The 24620-nt window shown below is 41.3% G+C and overlaps 1 protein-coding gene across 2 annotated transcripts in view; it reads right to left on the reverse strand.

The window, feature by feature from the left end:
• The window catches only part of LOC117764601 (plexin-A1-like), a 261822-nt gene that overhangs the window by 101104 nt on the left and 136098 nt on the right, over window positions 1-24620 (reverse strand). For both annotated transcript variants that reach the window (XM_034590517.1, XM_034590516.1), the window contains exons 6-9: window positions 22650-22773; window positions 22176-22329; window positions 20637-20736; window positions 11780-11894 (exon numbers count right to left, since the gene is read on the reverse strand). In XM_034590517.1, the coding sequence (XP_034446408.1) occupies window positions 11780-11894; window positions 20637-20736; window positions 22176-22329; window positions 22650-22773 (493 nt within the window). The remainder of the gene's footprint in view (window positions 1-11779; window positions 11895-20636; window positions 20737-22175; window positions 22330-22649; window positions 22774-24620) is intronic.

Consider the following 24620-nt stretch of genomic DNA (forward strand, 5'->3'; position numbering starts at 1 on the left):
ACACTCTGAGCATGTATTGGATACTTCCTACAGGTTGTGTCCATATGCACTGACTGCTGGAAATCTCTTTATGTGAAAACCCAGAGAGGAGGTCAAACCGAGGACAGACACAATCTAATGTCCATCAGTGCAGCAGCTGGTTGACATGTGTTTGTTCAGCTCGTAGACATTGTTCATTCAGTTGCATGCAATATCCTGCATATCCGTTTGTACCATATGTATATATTTATTCTATTACTAATATTATTTTTTTTTAAACTGTAGATAGCATTTATGGACAGCCATAGCATTAATAATTGCATTTGTGAACCAGATGCAATGTTATTTGGTTTTACTGTGCACGGTCTTCTGTATGATGTGAATGACAATAAAGTGAATGTTGAATCTTGACAGTCTGGGTCTCAGTTTTTGTTATTCCAATCACAGAAAATACAGATGTGAGATGGAGATTGGCCTCCACAAAAACAGAAAGGCCTGTTGGTGCGCTCCTGTCGGTCATGTCAGAGGGTTAGGAAATCCAAACACACAACTGACTAAATATTTCCATGGGACTTGATGCAGGGACAAGAATATTTAAAACATGGAGAAGCTACCATGAACTGAATGGAATCATAAATGTGTGTTTGCGTTAGGGGGGGTGTTGACCAGGAAAAAACAACAACAAAGCAGTTAATTACCTCCACCATTCAGGCAGTGTTGTCATTGACGATTGTTTGTTATTAATTGTTAGCAGGACGAAGAATAAACTACCGAAATTATTTCCAAGAAATGTTCTTCCACTTTCTTTAACATATAGCGAGATGAGGCATTAGCCTTGGCAGAGGTATGGACTCTTCACCAATCTAGTTTCTGACTGCTATTTAAAGACATTATTTATATTGGACAGCCGTACGATATATCATGGAGGATATGTAAAATAGATTTAATTGTTTATTCTGTCGCATGGCCAACAGTGGTTGGAACAGTACATACATTTAATATGGAATCTACAGAAGTAATGAGATGAGGATTCTGTGCCCAAAATAATCAATAATTCTATAACAGTGACTGAAATTCAAAGCCCTTGAGTTATTTTAATCCAGAACAAAGATATGTGGTATGATTTATTAGAAGTTGGTTTTACAAAGACACACTTGGACTATAATTGGATTTATTCCTAACCAAGTCTGAATTTAAATCTAAGTTACTCCGTTGCAGAATCCTCTGGGGTTTTTAACGATAACTGAAAATGTTGGTAAAACGTATGCAAATTGTTTTCATTGAGGTTTGAGATTTTTAAAGTTACAAGGACATTTTAAATTGTGTGACGAGACAAAAAACCTCCCGAGACATTACATTTCATTTCAGTGCAGTGCAGACCTGGGACAGAGCACTGATTCTGTAACGAGTTCACTTTGGTGAAGGAAAACAATTCACAAAGTCCTCGCTGCTATAATATATGTTTCCAAAAGATGACGGCGGTTTCTAAAAGCTTCTCATTACTCGGTCCACAACATTGTTAAAAAACCACAAACTGCGGGCCATGCTGCTGGTTTTGCTTTCACCTTGTGAGTGTGTTGAGTGTGTGTGAGTGTCCAGGTATAACTCATGTTGGGGGGAACTAAATCCATTTACACAGCCACATTATGGGCTCAAAAAAGTCCACATGATCTATATCATATTTTGAGGTGACGACATGTTCCAAGGCTAGGGTACGAGTTAGGTTGAGGCAAGTCCTGATAGTGGTTAGGTCTCCAGAAAATGAATGCAATTCTATGTTCTGGTCTCAAAAGTGACCTATGAAAACATATATGTGTATGTATGTACGTAGGTATGTCTGTCTTTCCCTCTTAAAGGGTCAGAACAACCTTAATTTTAGCTGGAAGCCTTATTTTCTATAATACTTAAACCAGTGGATCTCAAACTTTTGCAATTCAAGGACCCCTTAACTGACACTAGACCCCCCATTTGACACAATTTTTGGTTTGAAATGTGTTGGTTCAGGATGTGTATGAATTTAGGTTCAAAATAGTTCCCCTTTCTGCAGCGCTCAGAGCTAACTCTCCTTCCCTCAGCCGGAGACACAGGGGGACTGGCAGAGCTCTGACAGTCACAGAAACACATTAACGGCCCTTTGACAGAGTCACTGTGAGGGTACCTCTGTTGCAGCGGGGCGAGCAGCTCTCCGGTGTGTTGACTGTGGGGGACTGTCTGTATGTATGTGTATCCCTGCAGTGTACTGCAGTTAATGTTACTGCGCAGCCATAAATATCCTGTTGAGCTCTGAATACAGCCCAGTTACCGTGGGTCTGTGTGTTGTGTTTACTGCACTTGCAGCTATATTGCAGTCAAAGTTGTGCTTTTTATATTCAGCACAGCGGCTGATGTCACCGCAGGGACCAATGCAATAGGTATAAATATAAGTACTATAAGTATATACTTATAAATATAATAAGTAATAATAACAATAATAAGTGTATATAAGTATAAATTCAATAAATACAAGTAGAAACTCAGTAGTCTATTACAAAAAAGCCATATATACTTATAATAAAGCTGGTTTCTATGAACACACTAATTCACTGTTTCTAAGTGAATTATCATTATCATGTTAAGAAAATGAAATTAATTAGTATGTTGAGCAATAATGCAATATAGCTCAGAGCAAAATCTAATTTACTACCAATTAGTGGAGAGCAAATGTTATCTGACACTTGTTTGTAAGTTTGTGGCACAAAAAACTAAAAATGGGAATAAAAGGAGATTCACTTATATTGTTGGTGTTAAATTGTTAAACAATGCCAACAAAAATGTATAATTGACTTTTGGTTTTTCAAACAATGAATCACAAAGTTATATCTAAAAGGGTTACATATAACAATAGTTATTCTGTTTTGTATGATTGGAGTGCAGCCTAATTTTCAGAAGAATATAGGCAGGCATATATAAGCGTTTTGTTTGCTCTGAGCCCGTTCAGTCACAACATAGACTTCTAACTTTTCTATACTGTAATTATCATTTATTATACATATACTGTATTATACATGATGACTGATTAAAATGCAAATAAATACAAGAACATTTTGTAAAGCTATTCGAGATAAACCTATTACCTACAGTCCAATAAAATACTAAGCCATCATGTTGAGAAGCTAAAGAACGAACCACTGTGACAACTGGGAAAAAGACCTTTACTCCATTGACTGTAGCTCTTCATCACACACATCTCCATTAGAACAGCAGTACCCTGTGTATTATCTCTGATGACCGAGTGTGATTGTGTGTCCATCTGGATGCTATCAGGTCTGGATGGTCAAAGAGGAGGATGTGGCCGATAAGCATCAGCTGGTGGATCGATACAAACCTCTAAAAGATACACAGTGTGTGTGTGTGTGTGTGTGTGTATTCCTGAGGGTGGTACGGTAGATACATGACAGATAATGAGAAGTTATTTGGGGTGGCCTCACAAAGCGCAGCCCTCTGTTCTCTTTTTTTCAAGCCGCAGGACCGAAATTTGATGAATTTTGTTTTAATCTTGTGAGCTGAAAATGACAAACTGCTCCTTGTCATGTGGGAACCGACCGAAAAGAGACTCGCAACCCGTTTTAGACCGTGACCCAGTGAATAACACGATACGTCTGTGACCCACCTAAGAATCCGCCAACCTTTCAAGGTCAGTAGCTCTGTGATAAATGTACTGACTTCATGTGTTTAAGTTTACTTCCAGTATTAGTCTCGGGACAAGAGGATAAAATTCTTCTCATCCCGAAGGTCCCAGGCTGGAAAAGTTCAAGCAACACACAACACCGTCAGCTTCAAACAAAAGACGCAGCGTATAGTATCAGGCATCTAAATACACTGGGGCCGGAAACTTTTTGAAAGCGGTCGCTTCTCTTTGCGAGACCTGTTTTCATCTTTTATTCCAGATTTGTGACTCATCCCCCGCGCTTCATTTCAATACGGAAACTTTTCATCTATTTTGCTCAAATGAAGCTCAGTCGTAGTCTCAGGTGGAAGGAGGGCAGGCACCTCATCGCACAGCGCCAGGAGTTCTTCTCTTCAATAAAAGACACTTTGAACTGTGTCAGAAGCCTTTTGGAGTGTCCACCCACTCTTCGCAGCCCTTCACTGTAGGGGATATGAAGCGAGGCGGGTGAGGCACTACAGATAAAACACAGAAATATCCTGCGCTGCTATGAACTGAGATCTTTAAACAGATGCATGAACATAAGCAGCGCTTTGACCTCATTACGGCAGACATCGGAAAATGTTGCCAATTTGACTTAGTTTTGAAAACTTGAGCAAACCTGATTGTATAATTCATCGCCTGTAATCTAAACAGGTTTCCTTCAAATCTCGACATGAAAGGAATCTTCCCTGCCACTCATCTATAACAAGAAAACCAACGTGGGAAAGCAACAGACATGCGAACATGCAATGCACTCCCCACCATGTGATGTATAGGGATCTCGTAAGATTCATCTTTATAAAGGTTTCTTTGAAATTTCTGCCTCTGAATGAAGCATCTGTGATCAAAACGGTTTCACATCTCCTGAAGAACAAAGGGGCGATTCCTTTTACTATACATGTATTATCTGAATCATGCAAAAATAATTTATACACACGTGTTTGAGAGAGTGAAGTTCATGTGAGTCTTTGAACTGGTTCATCTTGAACTTCACCTTTTCCAAATACACGGATGTGTTCGGAGGTCTCTCTGTGAATGGTGTGTACGTTTGCTTCAAAGAGAATGCAGTTTTTTTCAACAGCCTTTGAGCTCCATCAGTTCCCGTTTGGTGGGAGGGTGAAACCAACACGACTGCAGGGCTAGATGTTGAACCTTAATACTTTGAGTGTACACACTGAACTGTGTCCATAAATCCCTTCAAAACAGCTTCTCCTCCGACATTCTTTGATCAGACATTTTCTGACTTTGATCGTTACTTCCACTGCCAATAATGCGTTTGATATTTCTACTGTCTTTCTCCTCCTCAGAGTATGGTCTCAAAAAAGGGTGGTATTGGCACCTGTATTAGAAAACCCTTTAAGTGACTAAGCCTTGTAAAATAATCTCACTGTGTTTGAACAGCCTTCACATTGTCACATACCAGAAAACATGTAATTACCACCAAGGAGGTTATGCTTTCATCAGCATAACACGAGAACTACTGAACAGCAGGATGGAAGGATACACTATGGGTCAGAGAAGAACACGTTAAGTTATGGTACTGATCTGGATCAAGGGGTGGATCCAGGATTTGTTTTTTCAACATTTCTGTACATTTCCAAAGAAATAGTGAAGAGATCCTAGTGAGAAAAGAATGCATGTGTACAATGTCAATATCTATAAACAAGTGAAATCTGCTGTGGACCAAGATAATGATCCGAAAGTATCTGAACTCAATACATGTGTATGCAATATGGTGATAAAGGGACCAGTCAGCCCTGGTGGGGGTATGTGGTCCAACAGTGCCCTTAAAGAGAAAGAGATTTAACTGCATTCAGTTGCTTTTTACAGACATCGCCATCTAGCATCAACAATCACCAATATTTCATATCTAGGGCTATTGTGGTAGATTTTGCACTACAGGAAACACATAATAAACTGGTAATGCTGTCAACTCTCCCATGAGATTTATTTCATTCTTTAATTAATATATATTTGTAAATTTACCAAAAAATCTTTCATATCAATAGCTTTACTTCACCTCTGCTAGTATAAAACAATCGAGTGAGGAGCACTGACACTCCAGCTGATTCACCTCATTCTCCTCCTCAGTGCACCATTTAGCAGGTTGATCACCGTTGAGACAGTGAACACCATCAAAACTCTTTCAGAACTTAGTTCCCACACAAAGATTACTCATGTGCCTCAGTGACGCAGGAGCAACAGTAGAGTGAGGTATGTTAATACTCCTACAGGAGGGAGAGGTGCGGTCGGATTAGAATAAAGCAACACAGGAAATCGCGATCTCGACTGATAACGATGAAGGGATACACATAAAGTGTCCTCTTGATATTTTACATCCATCCATCATATTCATCTTTACGAATGGATATGTTCTGCAGACGAAAGCAGGCTCTGTAACTCCGAGGTAATCTTGAGTTTAAGCAGCTGAGCTTCCACGGAAAGCAGAAAGTAGGGCAGATAGCATTAGCCAAATGACATAGAATTATTGAGTAGATGCTAAGAACACACGAGGCACAAGGTGGTGTCCTGACCCTGAAGTATCCTTTCATTTCCTGAATACTTAAACATCACCCTCATCCTCCTCCCACTTCTTCATCCTCCTCCTTTCAACAACCTGCTCGCTCCTTCTTCTCCTTCCGGTCGGTCTTCTGTTAGCAATTTATTGTTAAACGACAGGGCAACATGTGAGATATGCAAAATTTGCAGCTAGAGAAATCTTACCAGAGTAAGATTTGTTAAGGGAAACCAGCAGGATGGAAAATACAGACATTCTGTAATATATATATATTTATTTTTACAGAAGGAATCTTTTCTTCAAATTTTCTTTATGTGCTGTTTGCATATAGTTTCATAAATGAGGCCCTTGGCTGTTTTAGCAAGCTCGCTCCTTCTCTAACAACTAGGCCACATCCACACCCCTCCCCTTATGTTTTATTGTGGATGCTCCACCTTTCCCTTCGCATCTCATCTGTCTCTCTCCATTAAACACGCCAACGATCAGGGAGGCATCTGGAGATGCATCTTTAAGCTTTAATTCACTTTGAATAATTAACACACATGTGCACGGTCATAAACACACACACGTACACACACGCGCGCACAAGTCTATTAGTGGCACAGCCAGAGAAACTCAGGGGGAGAAGGGAAGCTTGGTCGGTGCCAGCCCCAGCCCCAGAGTCTCCGAGCTGGGTAACTCCGAGCTGTGTACCAGCCTGAATTCCTGCAACCAGACACAATGGAAGGGCAGCTGTAACTCTGAGCCCCTCAGCTGAGACACACAGGGAGGGTGTCTGGCTCCTGGTCAATGACTTGTTGAGGGAGTAAGAAATGGGTGAAGATGAAGGAAGAGCTCAGTGGGTTAGAGGGCAAAAAGGGGCGAGCCCATGTGGCTGGTGAGATGCATGGCACGGTTCAAGCAGTGATAAGTGAGATGTTGGCTTGTGTGCGCTTGTTGGCCCATGCATACATGCATGCCTGCGCTGGTGTGTCCTATAAAGGTGAGGTGACTACACAACTCACTCATCACATTGATTCATCCTCTAATTAGCAGCACGGAGGCTAATGCTGATCCATATATCTATATTCACCTTCTTTGCATCTGGAGCCACACACAACCTGCTAATGATTATCATTGAGGCTAGGCTAGAAAGCCAGGGGTTCAATCCCCCGTGCTGCAGCAATGCATCATGGACCTACTGTATTTCACCGACAGTAAGGAGGTCAGCTTCAATAACAGGAGAGGGGGAGAGAAGAGAGAGAGGGAGGGGAAGAGAGGAGAAATAAGATATAAGGGATGCATGGGGCGAGTGGGAAGAATGGGAGGAGGGCTGAAAAGAGGACAATGCAAGGACCACAGGGAGAAAACGGAAGATGAATGAAGGAACAAAAGGGGAAACGAGAAAATAAGAAATGACAGACACATTTAAAGTTAGGAGAAAAAAACCATATAGGGGACAAGGGAAAGAAGCTAATGAATGAAGGGAAATGAAGGATAACATAAAGGAAGAGAGAAAGAAAGCAAGAGAGAATAAACAGTGTGAGGTTGTGAGTTGCAGTTCCACTTATTGAAAAGGTCAGTGCCTCGATAGTTAAGCTGCTCCGAACGGCTGAGGCAGAACCAGCACTGGATCATAAATTATGAGCATGTTGATCCACAGATTCACATGACTTCCCTCAGCCCGAGTCTTCATGAACAGCTTCAAGCTTCACTTTCCTAAAAACGGAATAAATTAACAGAAAGAAAACATTTGTCTGAATTCGACGCCTCAGTGCTCTCTGTTGCAGATGCATTAAGAAGAAATTGATCCAGCCCGGGTGAAAAAGCACAACGTTTTCAGGTGAATAGGAAAATACCACTGCACTAAAAATAAAATGCATGGGCTTGGTTGTGGGTAATGTGTTTCTTGAGGTGAGAAGATTTGTCATCGTGATATGCTCTATCTCAAACAGACCAGTGTCCCTTGTAACATCCATAATCATCAATTCTGCACCTCCATTTTTTTTAATACAGTTTGACATTTTCGCCAATGCACACGGTCTGATGTGGGATTTCACACCACAGACGACGATGGGATTGCATTATTGCTCCCACTCTCAAGAAATGTACCCAGAATATCTTGTATGAGCGCTGCCATGTTGCAATCTTTTTTGTGGACTTGAGGGTCCAACAATCGCAGGTCAATCTCAGCTGTCAATAAGTTTCACTCCTTTTTTATGGCATCAAATATCTAGAGGCAGCTGCACAGAGTCCAATAATCGGCTTCAAGTGACGTCATGTCAGCATCAGTTGGTGCTGAAGACAACAAGAGTGAAAATGAGCTTACTGGTCCTCTGAAGACCACTCGTCATTTCTTCCTCAGGCTAGCTGCTGCCAGCTACGTTAACCACACAGGTAAAACTGTCAATTCACAAGTTGCACTGTGGGTAATGTTGCCAGTTTATGGCACAGAAGAAAAGCGTGTGAAATAACAATAAATTCCCGTACATCTCTGATTCCAACGTATCCATTTCTCCTCTTATTCATTTCAAATGTCTGGCAGAACCATGACGTCCATGCAAACCTATTGCTTTGAGTCAACCGAAGAAAGAAACAAGTTTAACTTTTACATGCAGCCACTTGACATCACACTGCATTGTGGTGGAAATCCATTTACCTTACCTTTATTTATTTCTGCCCTGAGTAGAAGTTGTGAAGAGTAAACTTGTAATAACTTTTCACTTTGTTTACTTGGCTCTCTGATACTTTTCCTTTATATTTTGCCACATTGGTGTCTGCGCTACATATATTAATGACACATCCAATACAACATGAAGGCAGTATTAGGGTATCATCAATAACCAGCAGCTCAGGTCATTACTAATGATGAGATTGTTGTTGCATGGAGCTAAAGCCTTCATTGTGTGAGCAGCTTATTATGACCCATAGTTACGGTTTATTGTGAGGTGACCTCTAGCAAAAAGGATTAATTTACGACAGGAACAAAGGAGGAAGTGATGAAGAGTGAGAAATTCTGCGTTAGGCGGAGGATGAGGTGGATGGACGGGTCAACAAAATATAAGACGTTCACACAGGAGACACTGTTTGCTTCCTGTGTGAAATCGACAGTCAAACACATGATTTATCTTATAATCCTAACTTTATTACTGTTACTGTAACTACAGTCTGCTACGCCTTCTGCTGGTTCGCTCATATAAGTCATTTCAGGCTAAGGACAAACAACCTGCTGTATCTGGTGGTTTAGGTCGGAGCACTTGTTTTACAGAGAGATGAAAATGAAAAATAAGTCACTTCTTGTCAAAGCTGCCTTCTGAAGCTGTTACTTGGCAGCGACTTCGTGTCTCTGCTGTCAATCTTGTGCCGCGCTAATTCATTTATGGGACATGAAATATCCAGAGTAAAAAGCAACTCCATGCAAAATGAATGAACAGCTTAATTAAACGAGCAGGCAAATCACAATCAATAAATGAATAAGCAGGCGAGCTTGTAGACAGGGAAATAAATGCTAACAAACCTGCTTTGTTACTTTTGCTGTTCCTTTTTAAAAAAACTAATCTTGTTTTTCCTATTTTCTCTAATCTGAATGAAGTTATGTGAGCCGACCTCAGGGCCGAGCCTCGGCCCAGTCTGTTTCACCAGCCCAGCGCTGAGATTCACTGGAGCAGAGCAAATTTGTTTGTCTCCGTGTTTGTTTCTCCCATTGTTTGTGTTTATACACATTTCTGCTGATGGTCTTCTCAAGTGTTTCTCCGACTCTGGCAATTTTCTGCCTGGTCGCCCCTAATGTGCCTCTCTGTTTATTTGCTGTCACAATACAGCTGATTTATATATATTTACATACCCAGGAAGTGATGGCAGAGACTTATGTTTACTTTAGGAGGGCAGGAATTATACATTAGAGGTTTACTATTTACACACACGCACGCACACGCACGTGCACACACACACAGAGAAAGCGATAAGAGCGTATTTTTGTGATTTACATGTGGCACAGATTCACAGATGCTATGAATTGATATCAGATATGAAGTGAAGTCAGCCTCAAGAAATATGACAGATACCTTTGGGAAGATAACCAGCGTAGTGTGAATTCAATCACTTTGGCAACCGACTGCTAATGACACAGGGGGAAACTTTTTCCGGCAGCGGAGATGGGCAATATTGCTTTCAGCAGGAGCTGCAGACTGGCAAGTTGGAACCAAATCTTGGCTAGAGGAGATAAGTGTGACGACAAAGCTGCTCCTGCTACGTCTGCTTCTGCCGGCTCAAGTGCACATGTGCATTGCTTATTCAATTCAGAACATAAGGAAACATCAAAACACATGCATCCATCCCAAAAGCCAAAAGCTGTCACTTCACTGTCTGCTGCTGTAATACCCATAATCCATGTAAGGATGTGGTGGTGACACTGGTACTGTGTGTGTGTGTGTGTGTGTGTGTGTGTGTGTGTGTGTGTGTGTGTGTGTGTGTGTGTGTGTGTGTATATCAAAATTCAGCAGAAGCACCCTGACATTCAAAGAGTCTTGGTAACCATAGCAGCGGCTGCACCAAAAAGGCATCAGAAGGGGAAAGGAAAAAGCGACGGAAAATAAGAGGATGAATTGTTGTAGCACTTCAAATAAGATGAGGGTGGATGTCAGCATGCTGTGTTTACAGGAAGGATGTAACATGTGATGACAGGGTGTGTGGAGTCAAGTGGTATCTCTTCCATACACACACACACACACACACACCAACACACACACACACACACACACACACACACACACACACACACACACACACAAATACTCTGTGTCATTTGCACAATTGGACATCATTGAACACACAAAACTCACTCCCTTGGTACATTTGATAGACGCATGCAGAAAATGTCCTGAACAAGATATTGTTCACACATATATTCACATTCACTAACACATACATGGACATAGACTCTATACACACATACAAACCAGATCAAATCTTATCACACCTGTACGCAGACACACTTGCACATTCATATTTACACCTCCTGACTGTATGTAAGGTCTGAAAGGTGAGAGAAGAGAAGGGGAGAAGAAAGGAGGAGAAATATTTGTCATAAAGGAGTGATTTTTCTGAAAACACAAAAGCTGAACTCTTTGTCATTGTTACTTTTGTGTTTGCATGAGCGACAGTGAGAGCTACAGACGTAGATGGAGACAGAGCAACTGTGAAAGGCTGTGAGCTCCTGGATCAATGTTGCCTTTCATGCAAATATAACATTTGAGAGCGTAGTGTGAGCCCCCATTTGCATACTCATTCACCCTGCCTTGTTTATAAGTAAATAAATCCAGCTCTGCTTGGAGTACAACAGCTGCTGCTGGGCCACTCATGGTAGCACACACACGCACACACACACACACACACACACACGCACAAACAGGTCCCAGCTGCACGCTCTGTAGTGAGACACTGAACATACTTGTGTGTGTGTGTGTGTGTGTTTGTGTGTGTGTGTGTGTGTGTGCACTCATCTATTAATACTTGTGCTAATGGATTTTTGGGGTGTGAATTCTGAAATTTTGTCTGTTAATGTGTGTGTGTGCTGTTTGTGTGTGTGAGTGCGTGCGTGTGCGCTTAACCCTCACCTCAGAGGTGTTGACTCGTCCCTCCTGGAAGGAGCAGTCGCTGGCATCCTGCGTGCACATGTGGCGATATTTGCACCAGTTACATGGGAAGTTTCCATTTACACATGACAGACACCTGTAGTGAGTGAGAGAAGAACATGTAGGAGTTTTAATATTTAACGTAAACGTCTCTTTTTCTTTGTATGGTCGGCTATGGTGGCTATCACCATAACAACTATTCATATTTAGTTTTCTAAGTATTCCCTCTCTTCTTGCACAAAATGAATCCAGAAATGACAGCTTGCATGTTTTTCTTCTCCTGTTAGGAAAAAAGTGTGATGGAAACTGTACAACCTGGACGAACACAAACATTTAAATCATCAACAGCAAGACGCGGAGTATAGGTAGAATGGAGTGTAGACCTCATAACCCCATTTAAAGCCACTGGATCTGGATTTTTATTTGGATCTGCACCAAATTCCAGACACTCATAAAAATCAAGATCAATGAATTATTATAAACAAATGTATCGCATGTGAAGGAAAGAGAGAAAGAATTCCTGAATCTGCCCCCAATCTGGATTCTCAACCACATTTAGAGTGTTCTTTCCTAACCCATACTGCATCCTTCCACCAATGTAGTGATAATCTGTTAGTTTACTAACGGATTAACCACACAGTTAACTAAAGGAGAGACAAAACAAACAAACCAAGACAAAAACATAACCTCCTTGGTGGAATAACTAATATCATGGTCACAGGTTGTCATTACTAAATTTAATTAGTTACTCTTTGAAGAGGGCGGGTCTTAAATAACAAGCGCTGGCCTGACGGGAGAGGCCAGAGAGAAGGGAGAGTAGAGGAAGAACAGGAGCGAGGTGAGTGCCCTTGTGTTTTTCTGTTATTTAAATTACTTTTCAGTAAAAAATAAAATACCTTTCCCCTCCCGTTCTCTTGTCTCTGTAGCTCTGATCTTCTTTGGCATCCAAGAACTCAATTAACTACTCAAAACAGATGACTAATGCAGCGTGAACCTGCATTAGTCATTAGACAATTCTTTGTTGGGGATTTCTAATTCTTTAATTTCTTCCTTATTCAGTGCTTTTATCTGGGAGCAAATCAAAAAGAAAACTTGTCGCAACATTTAGAAGACAAACACATCGAGAAGTTGTCAAATTTTATATTTACTCATTATTACCAGGATAACATCCACTGACGGAAAGCCCAGCTAGCATGACCTGAATTCATTATAGATTAGGTACGATATGCTCAGGGAGAACTGATGCCAAGTCAAATACAGAAAGAGTGGAAACACGGATCAAAAGCAAACCTAGGCGTATCGCACACACTGACAGGCCAAGCGTGGACATGCTTCACCATAGTCGCACAACATCAAATGTTTATGGTCAGATCTCAGGAATTCAGGTTGAACTGACAAGTGTAAGCGTGGCCTCGTGCATTAAGACGTCATTCCAGCTGTCAGCGAGAGAGAGAGAGAGAGAGAGAGAGAGAGAGAGAGAGAGAGAGAGAGAGAGAGAGAGAGAGACCTCGGTGATCCACTCCTCTCCTCCTGTTCTCAATGCTCGCTGGCTTACACAGAACTAAGCTGGCAGACCAAGATAAGTCGTTTTTTAAATAACATTTGTCTTTTTTTCTTCTTAAGAGTTGAGGAAGCAAAGTGACTTCATACACATTCAAACATGGATTAACAGACAAAAGCACGGCCCTCGTCGTGGCCCTCGTAGAAACACAAAGGTTGGTTTAGGTTTTTACTTTGTTTGTGTGAGAAGTTAAATTGAGTTTTCGGTGAAAGTGCTTTTATTTTTATATGAGTGCTACATTAAGCTTTCATTGTCATTGTGACACCCACAGGGAGAACAGGAACCAACCTCTATCATCATATTCTTGTAATTTTAATGTAGCGTCTTTGTCAGCTCAGTGTGAACTTAAAATCAACCCCCATCTTGGTTTAAAAATAAATAAAAGCAAGTCAAAAGTTAAAAACAATAATTACAGAGAGTGACAGAAGAAGGTGCTGTATAACTTTAAACCTGGTGTTCTCTCCCAGCAACAACAAGTCCTGGCTTCGTAATCTTTACACCACTTCTGAACCGAGTTTCACTTAAGTGGCTCTAATTACACTTCAGACCTGTCACTGTTCACTCAGTCAGACCTCCTACGGATCCACCCCCACACAGTCTCTGCTCTCCCACTCACATCCATCCTACTGACAGGGAACCTGTGGGGTCAGATGGACAAACCATCATCCAGTCATCACTCTACAGAAGTGTTTTTACAGTATAACTACACATTACTATGCTTGTAATTTACTTAAGTTAAATTATTAGAAAATGGGCTCTTGGTTTTGATGACAGATTGTACTTTGAAAATGGAGCTTAAATGTAACGCTTCAATTAAAACATTTTTGCAAAATCACCAACTGGGAAGCTTAAACACTTTCAGTCAATCATTTTTTAATTTCCTAATAACATTAAAGAAATGAATGATAGGTCTTTGCTGGCTAGTTTGACATTCTGGGACACTTGCACCTGGCTCGTTCTAAACCATGGGCTATTTGCTTGGCCTGTGTTAATGCTGGTTGCAGATTTCTCTCTGAAACCAGCTGTGGGATGAGGAAGTTCGAACAGAGAAGTGAAAACGCTTTTTGTCGCAATCAACAACGTCACTTTCGTTGATGAGACCCTGTTACAGAGCACTTGTCACCTGTTTATTCAGAGTTTATTAATATTGAAAATGTTACGTGTCAAAAGTCGCACCAAATTCAATAATACACTTACTGGGGCCCTTAACCATACATTTGCCAAGTGTGAAGCTGATAAGATGAACGTTTCTCAAGATATGTGGACCACATACAGACAGACAGACAAGAGTGAGAGAAAAAGAAAAACATGCTAAATAAAGAGCTACAATCACCATGCTGTTAGCTTAGCTTAGCAAGAGAACAGCAAGCAAGCAGAGGGAGAACAGCTAGCCTGACTCTGTTTGAAGGTATGCTAGTTTTCCAATGCTAGTCGAAAAATTAAGTAAAAAGAGCTGAAGAAAGAGTGCATATTAGAGTTAAATTCCTCAGGTGGCCATTAATCCACTGAATTGTTGGACTGTTTCTGCTGGTTGTCTAAACTGGTTCCCCAACTTTACACCATCCTGTTAATAGGGCTGAGTGTGTTTCATCTGGTTTTAGGGTTTAAAGCTGTTTAACATTTATTTGACTTTCAATCATACTTCATTTGAGAGTTAGAATTGAGGATTATAGTGAGGATTACTTATAGTGACATACATTTAAAAGCATTTAGGACTAACTTAACAATGCAGTGGTTTGTTCAATATCCACAAAATCTCTATTATTCTACTCAGTTGTTTTTATGTTTTTTCTTAGTGAAAAAAATAGTGATTTTGACTGGGAATAACCTCAAGGACTCTGGCGTTCTACTGGTTAGGGACTGTAACTGCAAAACAAAAACAGTGGAATAAAGAACTTCTAATTTCATTTTCTAAAGTAACATTTTAAGAGAAGCATAGTAGTAGACATAACAATCACCAATTAATGTGTTTTTTACATATATATGTTGTTTTTCCTTTTGTATATTTTCTATGTATCTAATGCACAAATCAGATCGGTTCAAGTTTGCTTTTTTATTCTAATGTCAGAGGAAATATGAATCACAATACTGTCACTGTTTAGCCAGCGAGTGATCTCTGCCAAATCTAATCCAAAAACACCACATTAATGAGCCACCATGGGGGTTTAAAACCAGGTCCTCCAAACTGAAAGACAACGGCTCAGCTCACAATACAACCCTGCTGCCAGGGAGACTGGCATTAAAGTAGATTTCTGTCTAATCCTCGCTCTGTCGTCGTCCTTCTGTCCTTGGTTTATTCAGATTTTCGAGGGTCAACTCCTAAATCGCCTGTATTAGACGACAGAGTGACAGAGGGGTCTTCATATAGCCAGAGATAAGCTAGTCATGACAAGACTGAACTGCAGTGTGAGGTTTGTAATCAATGCCAGTGGATTTCCATCGGAAGAAAGGTGGACTGAGGTTATGCTAACAGCGTGATGTTTGTTAGTAGAGCCGGTGAGCCAGTTCCTCCTCGCTATTAACCCCGGGGTTTATCGATTTCTTGTTGCAGCCACATGTCCGCGCACATTCACGCGGCTGTGCGCGCACGCTCGTGTCTGCGATGGCACACACACACACTTGTGGAGCCGAGATGCACTTACACACACACAAGCTGTCACCCATGTTGACATCCTGGCATTCCTTTGAGTCACCTGGGCAGTGGAGACTTGTTCTACAGTAGAGCTGTCAATGCCTGGACAACTGGATTGGGTAAGTGGCTGTGCTGCTGCAATGTAATCAATAAAATCCCCTGCTATTTAACAAGGCCTAGCAACAGAGCCGGGTCAAAAGCCTTTTCATCTCCTCAGAGTTGTGGTGCTAGTGAGGCTGGATCGATGGAACAAAGCCGTTGATATGCGAGCAATAGACCTGCACAAAAGCATACAGTATATGTATGATGATATGCTCATTTCACTCTGGTTAATGTGGATACAGCAGCGAGTCTTTCCTAATCAGGAGAAGAGTGTTTTATCTACTGCTCTCCAAAACATGTCAACGTGAGCCAACCCCAGATCAAACAGGCCGATGACACATTTAATGGCAAAAAAAGCAGAAATCGTTGAGGCCTAATCAGCTCTTGATCCTGATTGTGATTAAAAACCTCTGATTGGTTTGACATCATATCTCCCAGACACGTGAGCAGGGTTTGGAAGACGGACAGATAAGACCAAGTGTGCTCGATTTATACGTAGGCCTCCTTGTGTTGTATCCAATAAAGCTCCAACGAGAGTAGCAATAAAGTGATGCACACATGATTAAGTTATGCAGCAGACGAGCCAAATGAAGAGTTTAGATTCTCAACAGGGGACTCATTATAAGATATTACTGCATCTTGTCATAGCGATGTCCAAACGCAGTTAGTCGGCGCGTCTCAACCCTCAGTTTAATTAAACAGGGTCACATTCACTGAAAATTGGACCAACAACTATACTGTCTTAAAAAAAATCCACTAATGGACTCTTAACTGTTTCTAACCAGAGGATAGCTGGTCGCGGAACAGGAGGCAACAGCCAACGGCCGGCCTAGAAATGACAGCCCCTTCCTAGGCGCCGGAGCGTGGGCCTCTCCCCTCCCTCGAGTGTTTCTTTTCACTGCATAGATTTCAGCCCTTTCATATTGTAATGGTCACGGTGGCCTACGGCTGGGGCGCAAACCTTTTAGCTGTGTGGGACGCATTATTCCTGACACAATGGGAACAATCTCTCTCTCTCGTTCGCTAACACTCAGCTTTATATATCTCTCTTTCCCTCTCCATTCCTCCTTCAGTTGTCTTTTCCCTCTAGAGCTCTCAGGGAATGTGATTTTTTTCTTCCTTGTCCCACTCTTCCCCGCAGCAATCTCCCTACCATTTGTTTCCCTTCCTCTCTTTAAAGATGAATAATTCCTCCTCCCGCTTGCTCAATTAAATCATTCCAAACCTCTTTTTTAATGCAAATTTCTAATATTGTAACAGCGTATGCAAATAGCTCGCAGTGCAATTTGCAAGTGTGTGCCTTCTGTCTCTGCGTGCCCCTTCTGGCTGTGTGTGCACCTGTTTGTGTGTGTTTGCATGAGGAAATGTATGGCCAGAGATGCGAGAGCTTAGGCGTGTAGCACGAGGCTGTATGAAGTTGCACACAAGCCTTTTCTGGGCCTGTGGGCTGATACTGTACGTCTCTACGTCCACTGTCGGGAGTCCAGGCTACAACACGCCCACGAGGAAAAGTCCATTATCTGCCACTGGACTCTGGCGCCCCACGTTCTGCAGGCGGGGTCAAAGATTTGGAGGTGAAAGGTAAAGGCAGAGGGGGAGTAGTGTATAATATATTTGCTACAGCCTCTGCTGTAATAATTGCTCTTTGGTGGTATAGTCATCCACAGGGGCCTCAAGGGGCCAGCAAAGCCATCATCAAAGGCTTAAACAGCAGTATGGCTGTTTATGCAGCAACAAGAGGAGGCGGCTTGGAGGGCTGGTTAATCAGGGGAATGGAGCATCACACACACACACACACGCGCGCGCGCAAACCCCTCCTGCATGTTCACAAATATGACACTATAGTGCTAACCCATCAAACAGAAACTCCTCATGTTCACACACACACAATCCCAAAATGAATCAGAGCCATTGAACTAGGCCTGGAGGCTCTGAGAAGTGGCCCAGGTGAGCTCTCTCTTCAAGCTCAGTCCATTATGACCATCTCCACACAGGCACCCGCGCTAGGTCTAATTAACGGCCTATTACTATGCAGATATATGCAGGGCCAAGAGCAGAGTGCAGGCAATAAATGGGTTTGATGAACGAGTGCAGGGCAAAGAAAAAAGGGGGGGGTGGATGGAGAGGGCTAAGTGGGGTCTGGGGATGGGGGTGGGAGACTTGTAAAATGAGCAACTGGGAGAAGAGAAAGTAGAGGACGGTTGGAAGGCAGGACAGGAAAAGAGAGTCGTGGGGAAGAGAGAGGCAGTCTGGGAGGGATGGTGGCTTGAAAGCCAGCAAAAGTGCACTTTAAACAGCTAGAGTAATTACTGGCTGCTTGTAACACTGCTGATCAAATTATGACAAAGGTTTTGTCATAATTAGTAGTTTTTACAGGTCAGTGTTATGGACCTATCCAGTCATTCAGGAACATTCACAAAAACGGAGGAAACAGTAGAAAGAAAGAAAGAAAGAAATCGGATGGAAAACAAGACCTTATATCCCCCACTGCTAATCTTCAAAACACATAGAATAATAACATGCACCAGACTCGCAGATGAAAAATACAGACTGTGACCAAAAGGACAGTGCATCTTGTTTAACATTTGGTCGGGAAACAGGAAGAACCAAAAAAAGTAGATTGATTAGACATATTTATAAGTGACAAGCTTTTTCCGGGAAGCTCTTATTTTTTTTATTTTGGGGTTTTTAAATGCTATAAACATTAGGAAAGGAAGTAAAGCTGTCGTCAGTTTATGTTTGGCAAGAGAAAGAGAGCTCCACATTAGGAAGGCCACAGATTGGTTTTTATTTGGTCTGTATCGACACCTACAGTTTATGTGAGATGCGAGTTTGTGCCAGGTGGGGGGGGGGGGGGGGGGGGGAGAGGGAGAGAGAGAGAGAGAGAGAATGAATTTCCCTCAGCTTCTCTGACGGAGCAGCCAAAAGTCATTTAGGGAATGACATTTTATTTGTTTTCATTTAACCTTCATTTAAGGTGGCAGATCAATTAAGAACACATTCTTCATTCATTATCAGGCTGATCTCACTGCTCCTCTCTCTCTCTCTCTCTCTCTCTCTACTCCCTCCATCCTGTCTTTGAACTGAAAGTGTTTGTCACTGGGGTTCAAAGACACAACCAGCGTTAATGCTGAGCAGTTTGGAGAAAATCACAGTGCATTTCCTCTTAGTAATACTGGAATTTAAACTCCGAGCCTGTTTTGTGATCTTCATAGCATCACGTTTGAATATGGGTACGTTTGAATCAACCACAACCACACATTTTTGTGAGTTTGTTCCAACCACTGATGAGTTTTTCTTACAACCAGAGAAGCAGCACTACAGCACCTCTAATGCTTTTAAAAATGTTATACTGTAGAAATAATATTTCATCAGCTGAAATGATGTAGAAAATAAAAAACGATCTCTGTCCAGAAAAGTGTTTTTGGCTCCGTGTCAGTTTTAATCCCCGTCCATACTAACACACTTGAAAACGCATATCACATGACCACTGGACATGCATGAGCCAGTGTAAACAGGAAGCATTTGGTTGATAGTTGTAGAAGTGTTGCAGATTGCTGGAATAACAGCTCATCTCCTACACATGTTATCAGTTGTATCATTGTAAAATGTAGAATTAACTGCACAACAGCTTTTAGCAAAGACAACAGGGTCAGCAACGCTTGTATTTGTTTATCCACGTTGAGTTCTACACCGGCAGCCAAAGCTAATGCCGGTTGTTTTCTTCTGAAAGGGGGTCATGTGATATGAGCCTGGCGAATCAGTGAAGGCTGTCGTGACCAAAAAGAGGGTTTGGAGTATTTACGCCATGGTTTCCGAACATTTCAATTTCCGACCATCGAAACCATCCAGTTTTTAAACTAAAGCGGGGATAGCAGCATTTCCAAACATGGCTCTAAAACTCCCAAGTAGGGTAGATACTAAATGTATCCGTAGAAGAGTTGATGTGTTCTAAAACAAAAGTAGTAGTGTGGCTGTAGCCTGTGTCTGTGGTCTCTCTCTCTCTCTTAACAGAGTCAGCTCCACGATATGTGAAATCTGTTTCCATACCAGTGCTGAAAAGCCAATCAGTATTCCAATACTTACATTAGGGATAATTCATTTCAAGGAACACAACTGCCGTGTTTTAGCTTCCTCGGCTTGGCTGCTCTTCTATGTCTTGCATGGTTAGGAATCAATTTATATTTCAGTCACCAGTGCTCCCTTTATTGCTTGAGATTTAATTAAGTAATTGATTTGTAAAAAGCTTGAATACATTGAATAATGAATTAGCAGAGGTTGCATGCTGTTCTCTCCATTCCCCCATTATAGGACTTATTTTCAGGCCAACATTTTACCACTGTTGCATTTTGAAAAGAACCACAGGCAGCGCTCGATTGATCACTGCTTCCCACCAGTCTGTGTCCTGCTGGGTGTGTCATATCCTTGTGTGTGTGGATTAGCATTCAGGTTAGTTCGGATTAAAATGGCATGTGAACAATGAGAGATCGTCTATTCCTTTTCTAATTCAAGTCTAAAAAGTTTTAAAACACACAAAAACTTACGATCGGTGGACGCTGCAGTTGTAGAACACAAAGTCCACGCTGGCAAACTTCTTTCCTGTTTCCTTCGACTTCAGATACAACTTTATCACGCGTTGATCCCCTGCAAGTACACACAAAACATTCACATGTTATCTTATTTGTCCTTTTCTTCCAAATAGGGTCCTAGGGTTTTTGGATAGTGCACAACTCACTCATTGTTAGTGTGTAGGTAATGTTTCATGAAACCAGGATCATGCACAATCACAGTTTTCATCCATTTCTGTTTACATATACTCAGAGAATAATGGGATTTTTCCTTCCAGTATGCTGTTGAGCTCTGTTTCCACTAAGCTTGGAGAAGTGATTTTTATTTTTCAGAAACATTCAATTAATATATTTAGGAAATAATGCACCTTTGTTGATTTAAAAAAAATCAGGCATATTTAGTGACATTAAATATAAATAAGTAGAATTTGGGTCGGATCCAACTACTGCATTCTTCTTTCAATTATTTGTTCCACCAGTGTTATTTATTGTTGTTAAATTGCAGCTTCTCTAGTTGACATATTTTGTGTTGTTAATAGTGTGAAGCTTTTTACCCTCTAGAGCAGATACACGTAGTTGAAGGGGAAAAATGATACATGTTACATTGTTTTTCATGTTCAGTTTATATATTTGTTTTATGACAAATCAATCATTTAGGCAATCGGACCACTTCTTTTGTTTCTTTTATATTTCCACTATAAGAAGTAGACGATCATGTGTGGGATTGCTCCTCTGTGGCGGAGGTATACGCACTCCACCGAGTGCCGTTCCTGTTTAGGTGTAACTTGCATTGTGCACAGTGTTTCTGCTGGAGAGTGCAGGAAGCCTGGAGCAGAATCAATGGGATTTGTGGAGAAGTTGCTCTGCGGAGGAAACGGTTCAGCTGTGTGTATACAGTGTATTTCAAGCTTTTATTCAGTAAGTTTTAGAATCAGCAGTTTCTCATTCTGACTCTGGCTGCAGTTAAAAAAGCATAATTTGGTGTTTCAAACAGTTGAATGGACGGGCTGAATGAAGCAAACTAATTATATGTGTGCATCCTTTTCAGACAGTGCAGCTTCCAGAGCAGCAGGGCTAATTCATAACATCATGTGAACAAATTGCTTTCTTCACTTCACGACTGTGCTGTCGTCGCTCTTACAGCTCTCAGCCAATCACTTGGCTCCTGCCTCTTCAAGTAGCGTGAGAGGAAGAGGCGACTGTTGATCACACTGCAGTCATTAAAGTGGATCATTAAGTAAATAACTAAATACAACTCAGCGTGATATAACACTATTGGTAAAAAGGCCAAATGGCTGTTTTTGTTTTATGGAAATAAGAAACTAGTAATGATCAATTTGAATCTTTTTTTTTAATTATTGCAAATATAGTTTTTGCATGTGACACTGTTTATTCATATTTTAACGTATGTAATGTTAAACAATTTGGGTTTCTATACGCATTGCTGGTTTCGGATTTTTAGAAATTAAATATTTTCCCACAGACAGCCAGTCAGATATCTGGTAGTTTATTTACCCTGGTCTCGTGTGATGGGGGCCACCTCCTTCGTAGAGGGCGACAGGCAGAAGATGCGTCCACCATAGATGCGTCCCTCCGTCTCTATGAAGTCCTCAAAGGAGCAGTTCACTCCAGCAGACAGACTCGGCACATTCTGCGTCTGAAGTACCAACTAGGAGATGAGAGACAACATACAATTAAACTGATATACACCAGTGGTAATGGTAATAAAGAGGATTTCTATTACCACGGAGCAGAAATAGCTTCTCAGGTATGTGGTTCAAAACTCACTTTTCAGCTCATTCTCAAAATGATGGACAGATTGCCAGCGATGACATGAGAACACGCTTCATTTAATCTCATTCCTCATCTGATTGACTCACTTTTCCTGTCCATCTTTCTTATGTCAACTTCTCCCACCACAGACACACATATGCACAAATATTTAAAAGCAAAAAAAAAACAACACATAAATACAACAATTCACTGCACCTGCACTTCTGACATGGTGACAGAGACGGTGTCAGGTTGGACGGAGAGTCGGACACACTGCTCCACTCTGGTGGTGAAACGCTGAGGTTCGTCCGCTCGCTCACAGCTATCCTTCCTCGAGCATCTGCAAGAAACAGATACAATCAATCAATGGATGAATCAGACATCACAAATTCACACTTCATTCAGTATCATGGGTCAGAAGGGTAATTGAATCCCACAGCTGCTTCTCACTTGTGAAACACAACCTCAGGTTCCTCACACAGCTGTTCAAACCTCAGGTTGTTTGGAGTGCAGGCTCCACTGAATCAGTGATGTCCTCCACAGTATTTATTGAACAGCAGCAGGACGCTGGGTTTCACACAGAACCTCTGTTTGTGACTGGAATATATTTGGTAACGGTGATAAGATAACCAGCTCTTTTTCCAATTAAGCTGTAAAGAAAAGTAGTCGTTGTTTGGAGAGAGACAAAACCATAGTCTGGTTCTTGGTTGTCCTGACAATAATAAGTAGCCTATGTGTACTTTGAAAGTAAACAAATACATCAAATCACTCTATGGTTCACCAGTAATGCACCAGCAAATAAATACAACTGCAAAGATGAAACACATTTAAACACACTAAACATTAAAATGAAAGTTGAACACATAAATAATGAAAAATGTATTTCCAGGATCAAACATTTTAAGTCTATGTCAATTAATATAAATTAATAATAAGTTCTTTTTTAAAGCTGTCCACAGAGGTTGACTAATTGACGTTCAGGCTGTTCCAAAGTTGTGGTGCACTGTTCTTGAAAGCAGCTTTTGCAGTTTGTTTGTTTTTCGCAGTACTTTGGGCACTTTGGAGGATCTCAGGGCTTTTTGTAGTTGACAGGGTATTAAAAGGTAAGAGATGTACGAGGTTGCTATGCCATTAAGAGCTTTGTAGGTAATTAAAAGGACGTTAAAATCAATTCTAAAAGAAACAGGGAGCAGAGTGCAGTTCATCTAAGACAGGAGTGATGTGCTCGCTCCTGTTAGTTAAAAGTCTGGCTGCAGAATTCGGTTTGACCTCCTATTTCTTCAGCGGCTTTTTTAGGGGGAGACGGGTTAAATGTGCACTGCAGTTTTCTAATCCACTATCAACATGAGCCTAGTGCTTTGTTGTTGAGTCAGCCGACTAATATAAGGGTTTTGAAACACAAATTAGAATCTGAAATGACACCTGGACTTCTAACTTGTCTGGGGATCCTGATTCCTGAGCTTAATAAACAAGCTGTGCTTCTGCGAGAGTGAATACAAAACTAATAGAATAGTGCATTAGTGCAGGTGGAGCACAGACGTTGCACTAGCTAAATCCACCAGCTGCTCATTCATGCATTACAATCAGTGACTCATTCAGTAGCTGCTTGGCTATTATCTGACCAGTGACGTCCAATCATATCAATACAGGTGGCAGTGCTGAAGATTCTCAATGACCACTCTGCTTGTGTCTTCCCAGCCAAACCATCTGCTGCCACAGCTTTCTCCATCACCCCAACCTGCTCCTTATGTGCTACAGGCTTTATGTATTATTGATTATAGGAATGTATCAGTGTTTTATGTTCCGTGACAGTGATTCATTCAAGAGCATTTTATTTCCATCATATCTCATCGTATCATCCTTTAAGAAATAAGTTTATTTTCAAACAGAAAAAAAGTACATTTTCTAAGCACCAATGACATCTTTAGGAAACTAAAATTGACCAGTGAGATCCTGATTGGACTACAAAGGGGACATGATGAGTCCAATCAAGTCCAATCAAGCCCAACCCCCCCCCCCCCCCCCCCACCCCCCCCCCACCCCCCCCACATCATGATTAGAAAGCCCGTCTGTGTCTATAGCAACTTTTGTAACATTTGGAAACTGACAAACCATGAAGAACAAATCATTGACCTTGGGGGAAAGTGGTAAGATAGGTAAGATTTGACTTTCTCTCTCAAGCTCTCT

Source organism: Hippoglossus hippoglossus, chromosome 7 (genome assembly GCF_009819705.1).
Source record: "Hippoglossus hippoglossus isolate fHipHip1 chromosome 7, fHipHip1.pri, whole genome shotgun sequence".
Taxonomy (NCBI): Eukaryota; Metazoa; Chordata; class Actinopteri; order Pleuronectiformes; family Pleuronectidae; genus Hippoglossus; species Hippoglossus hippoglossus.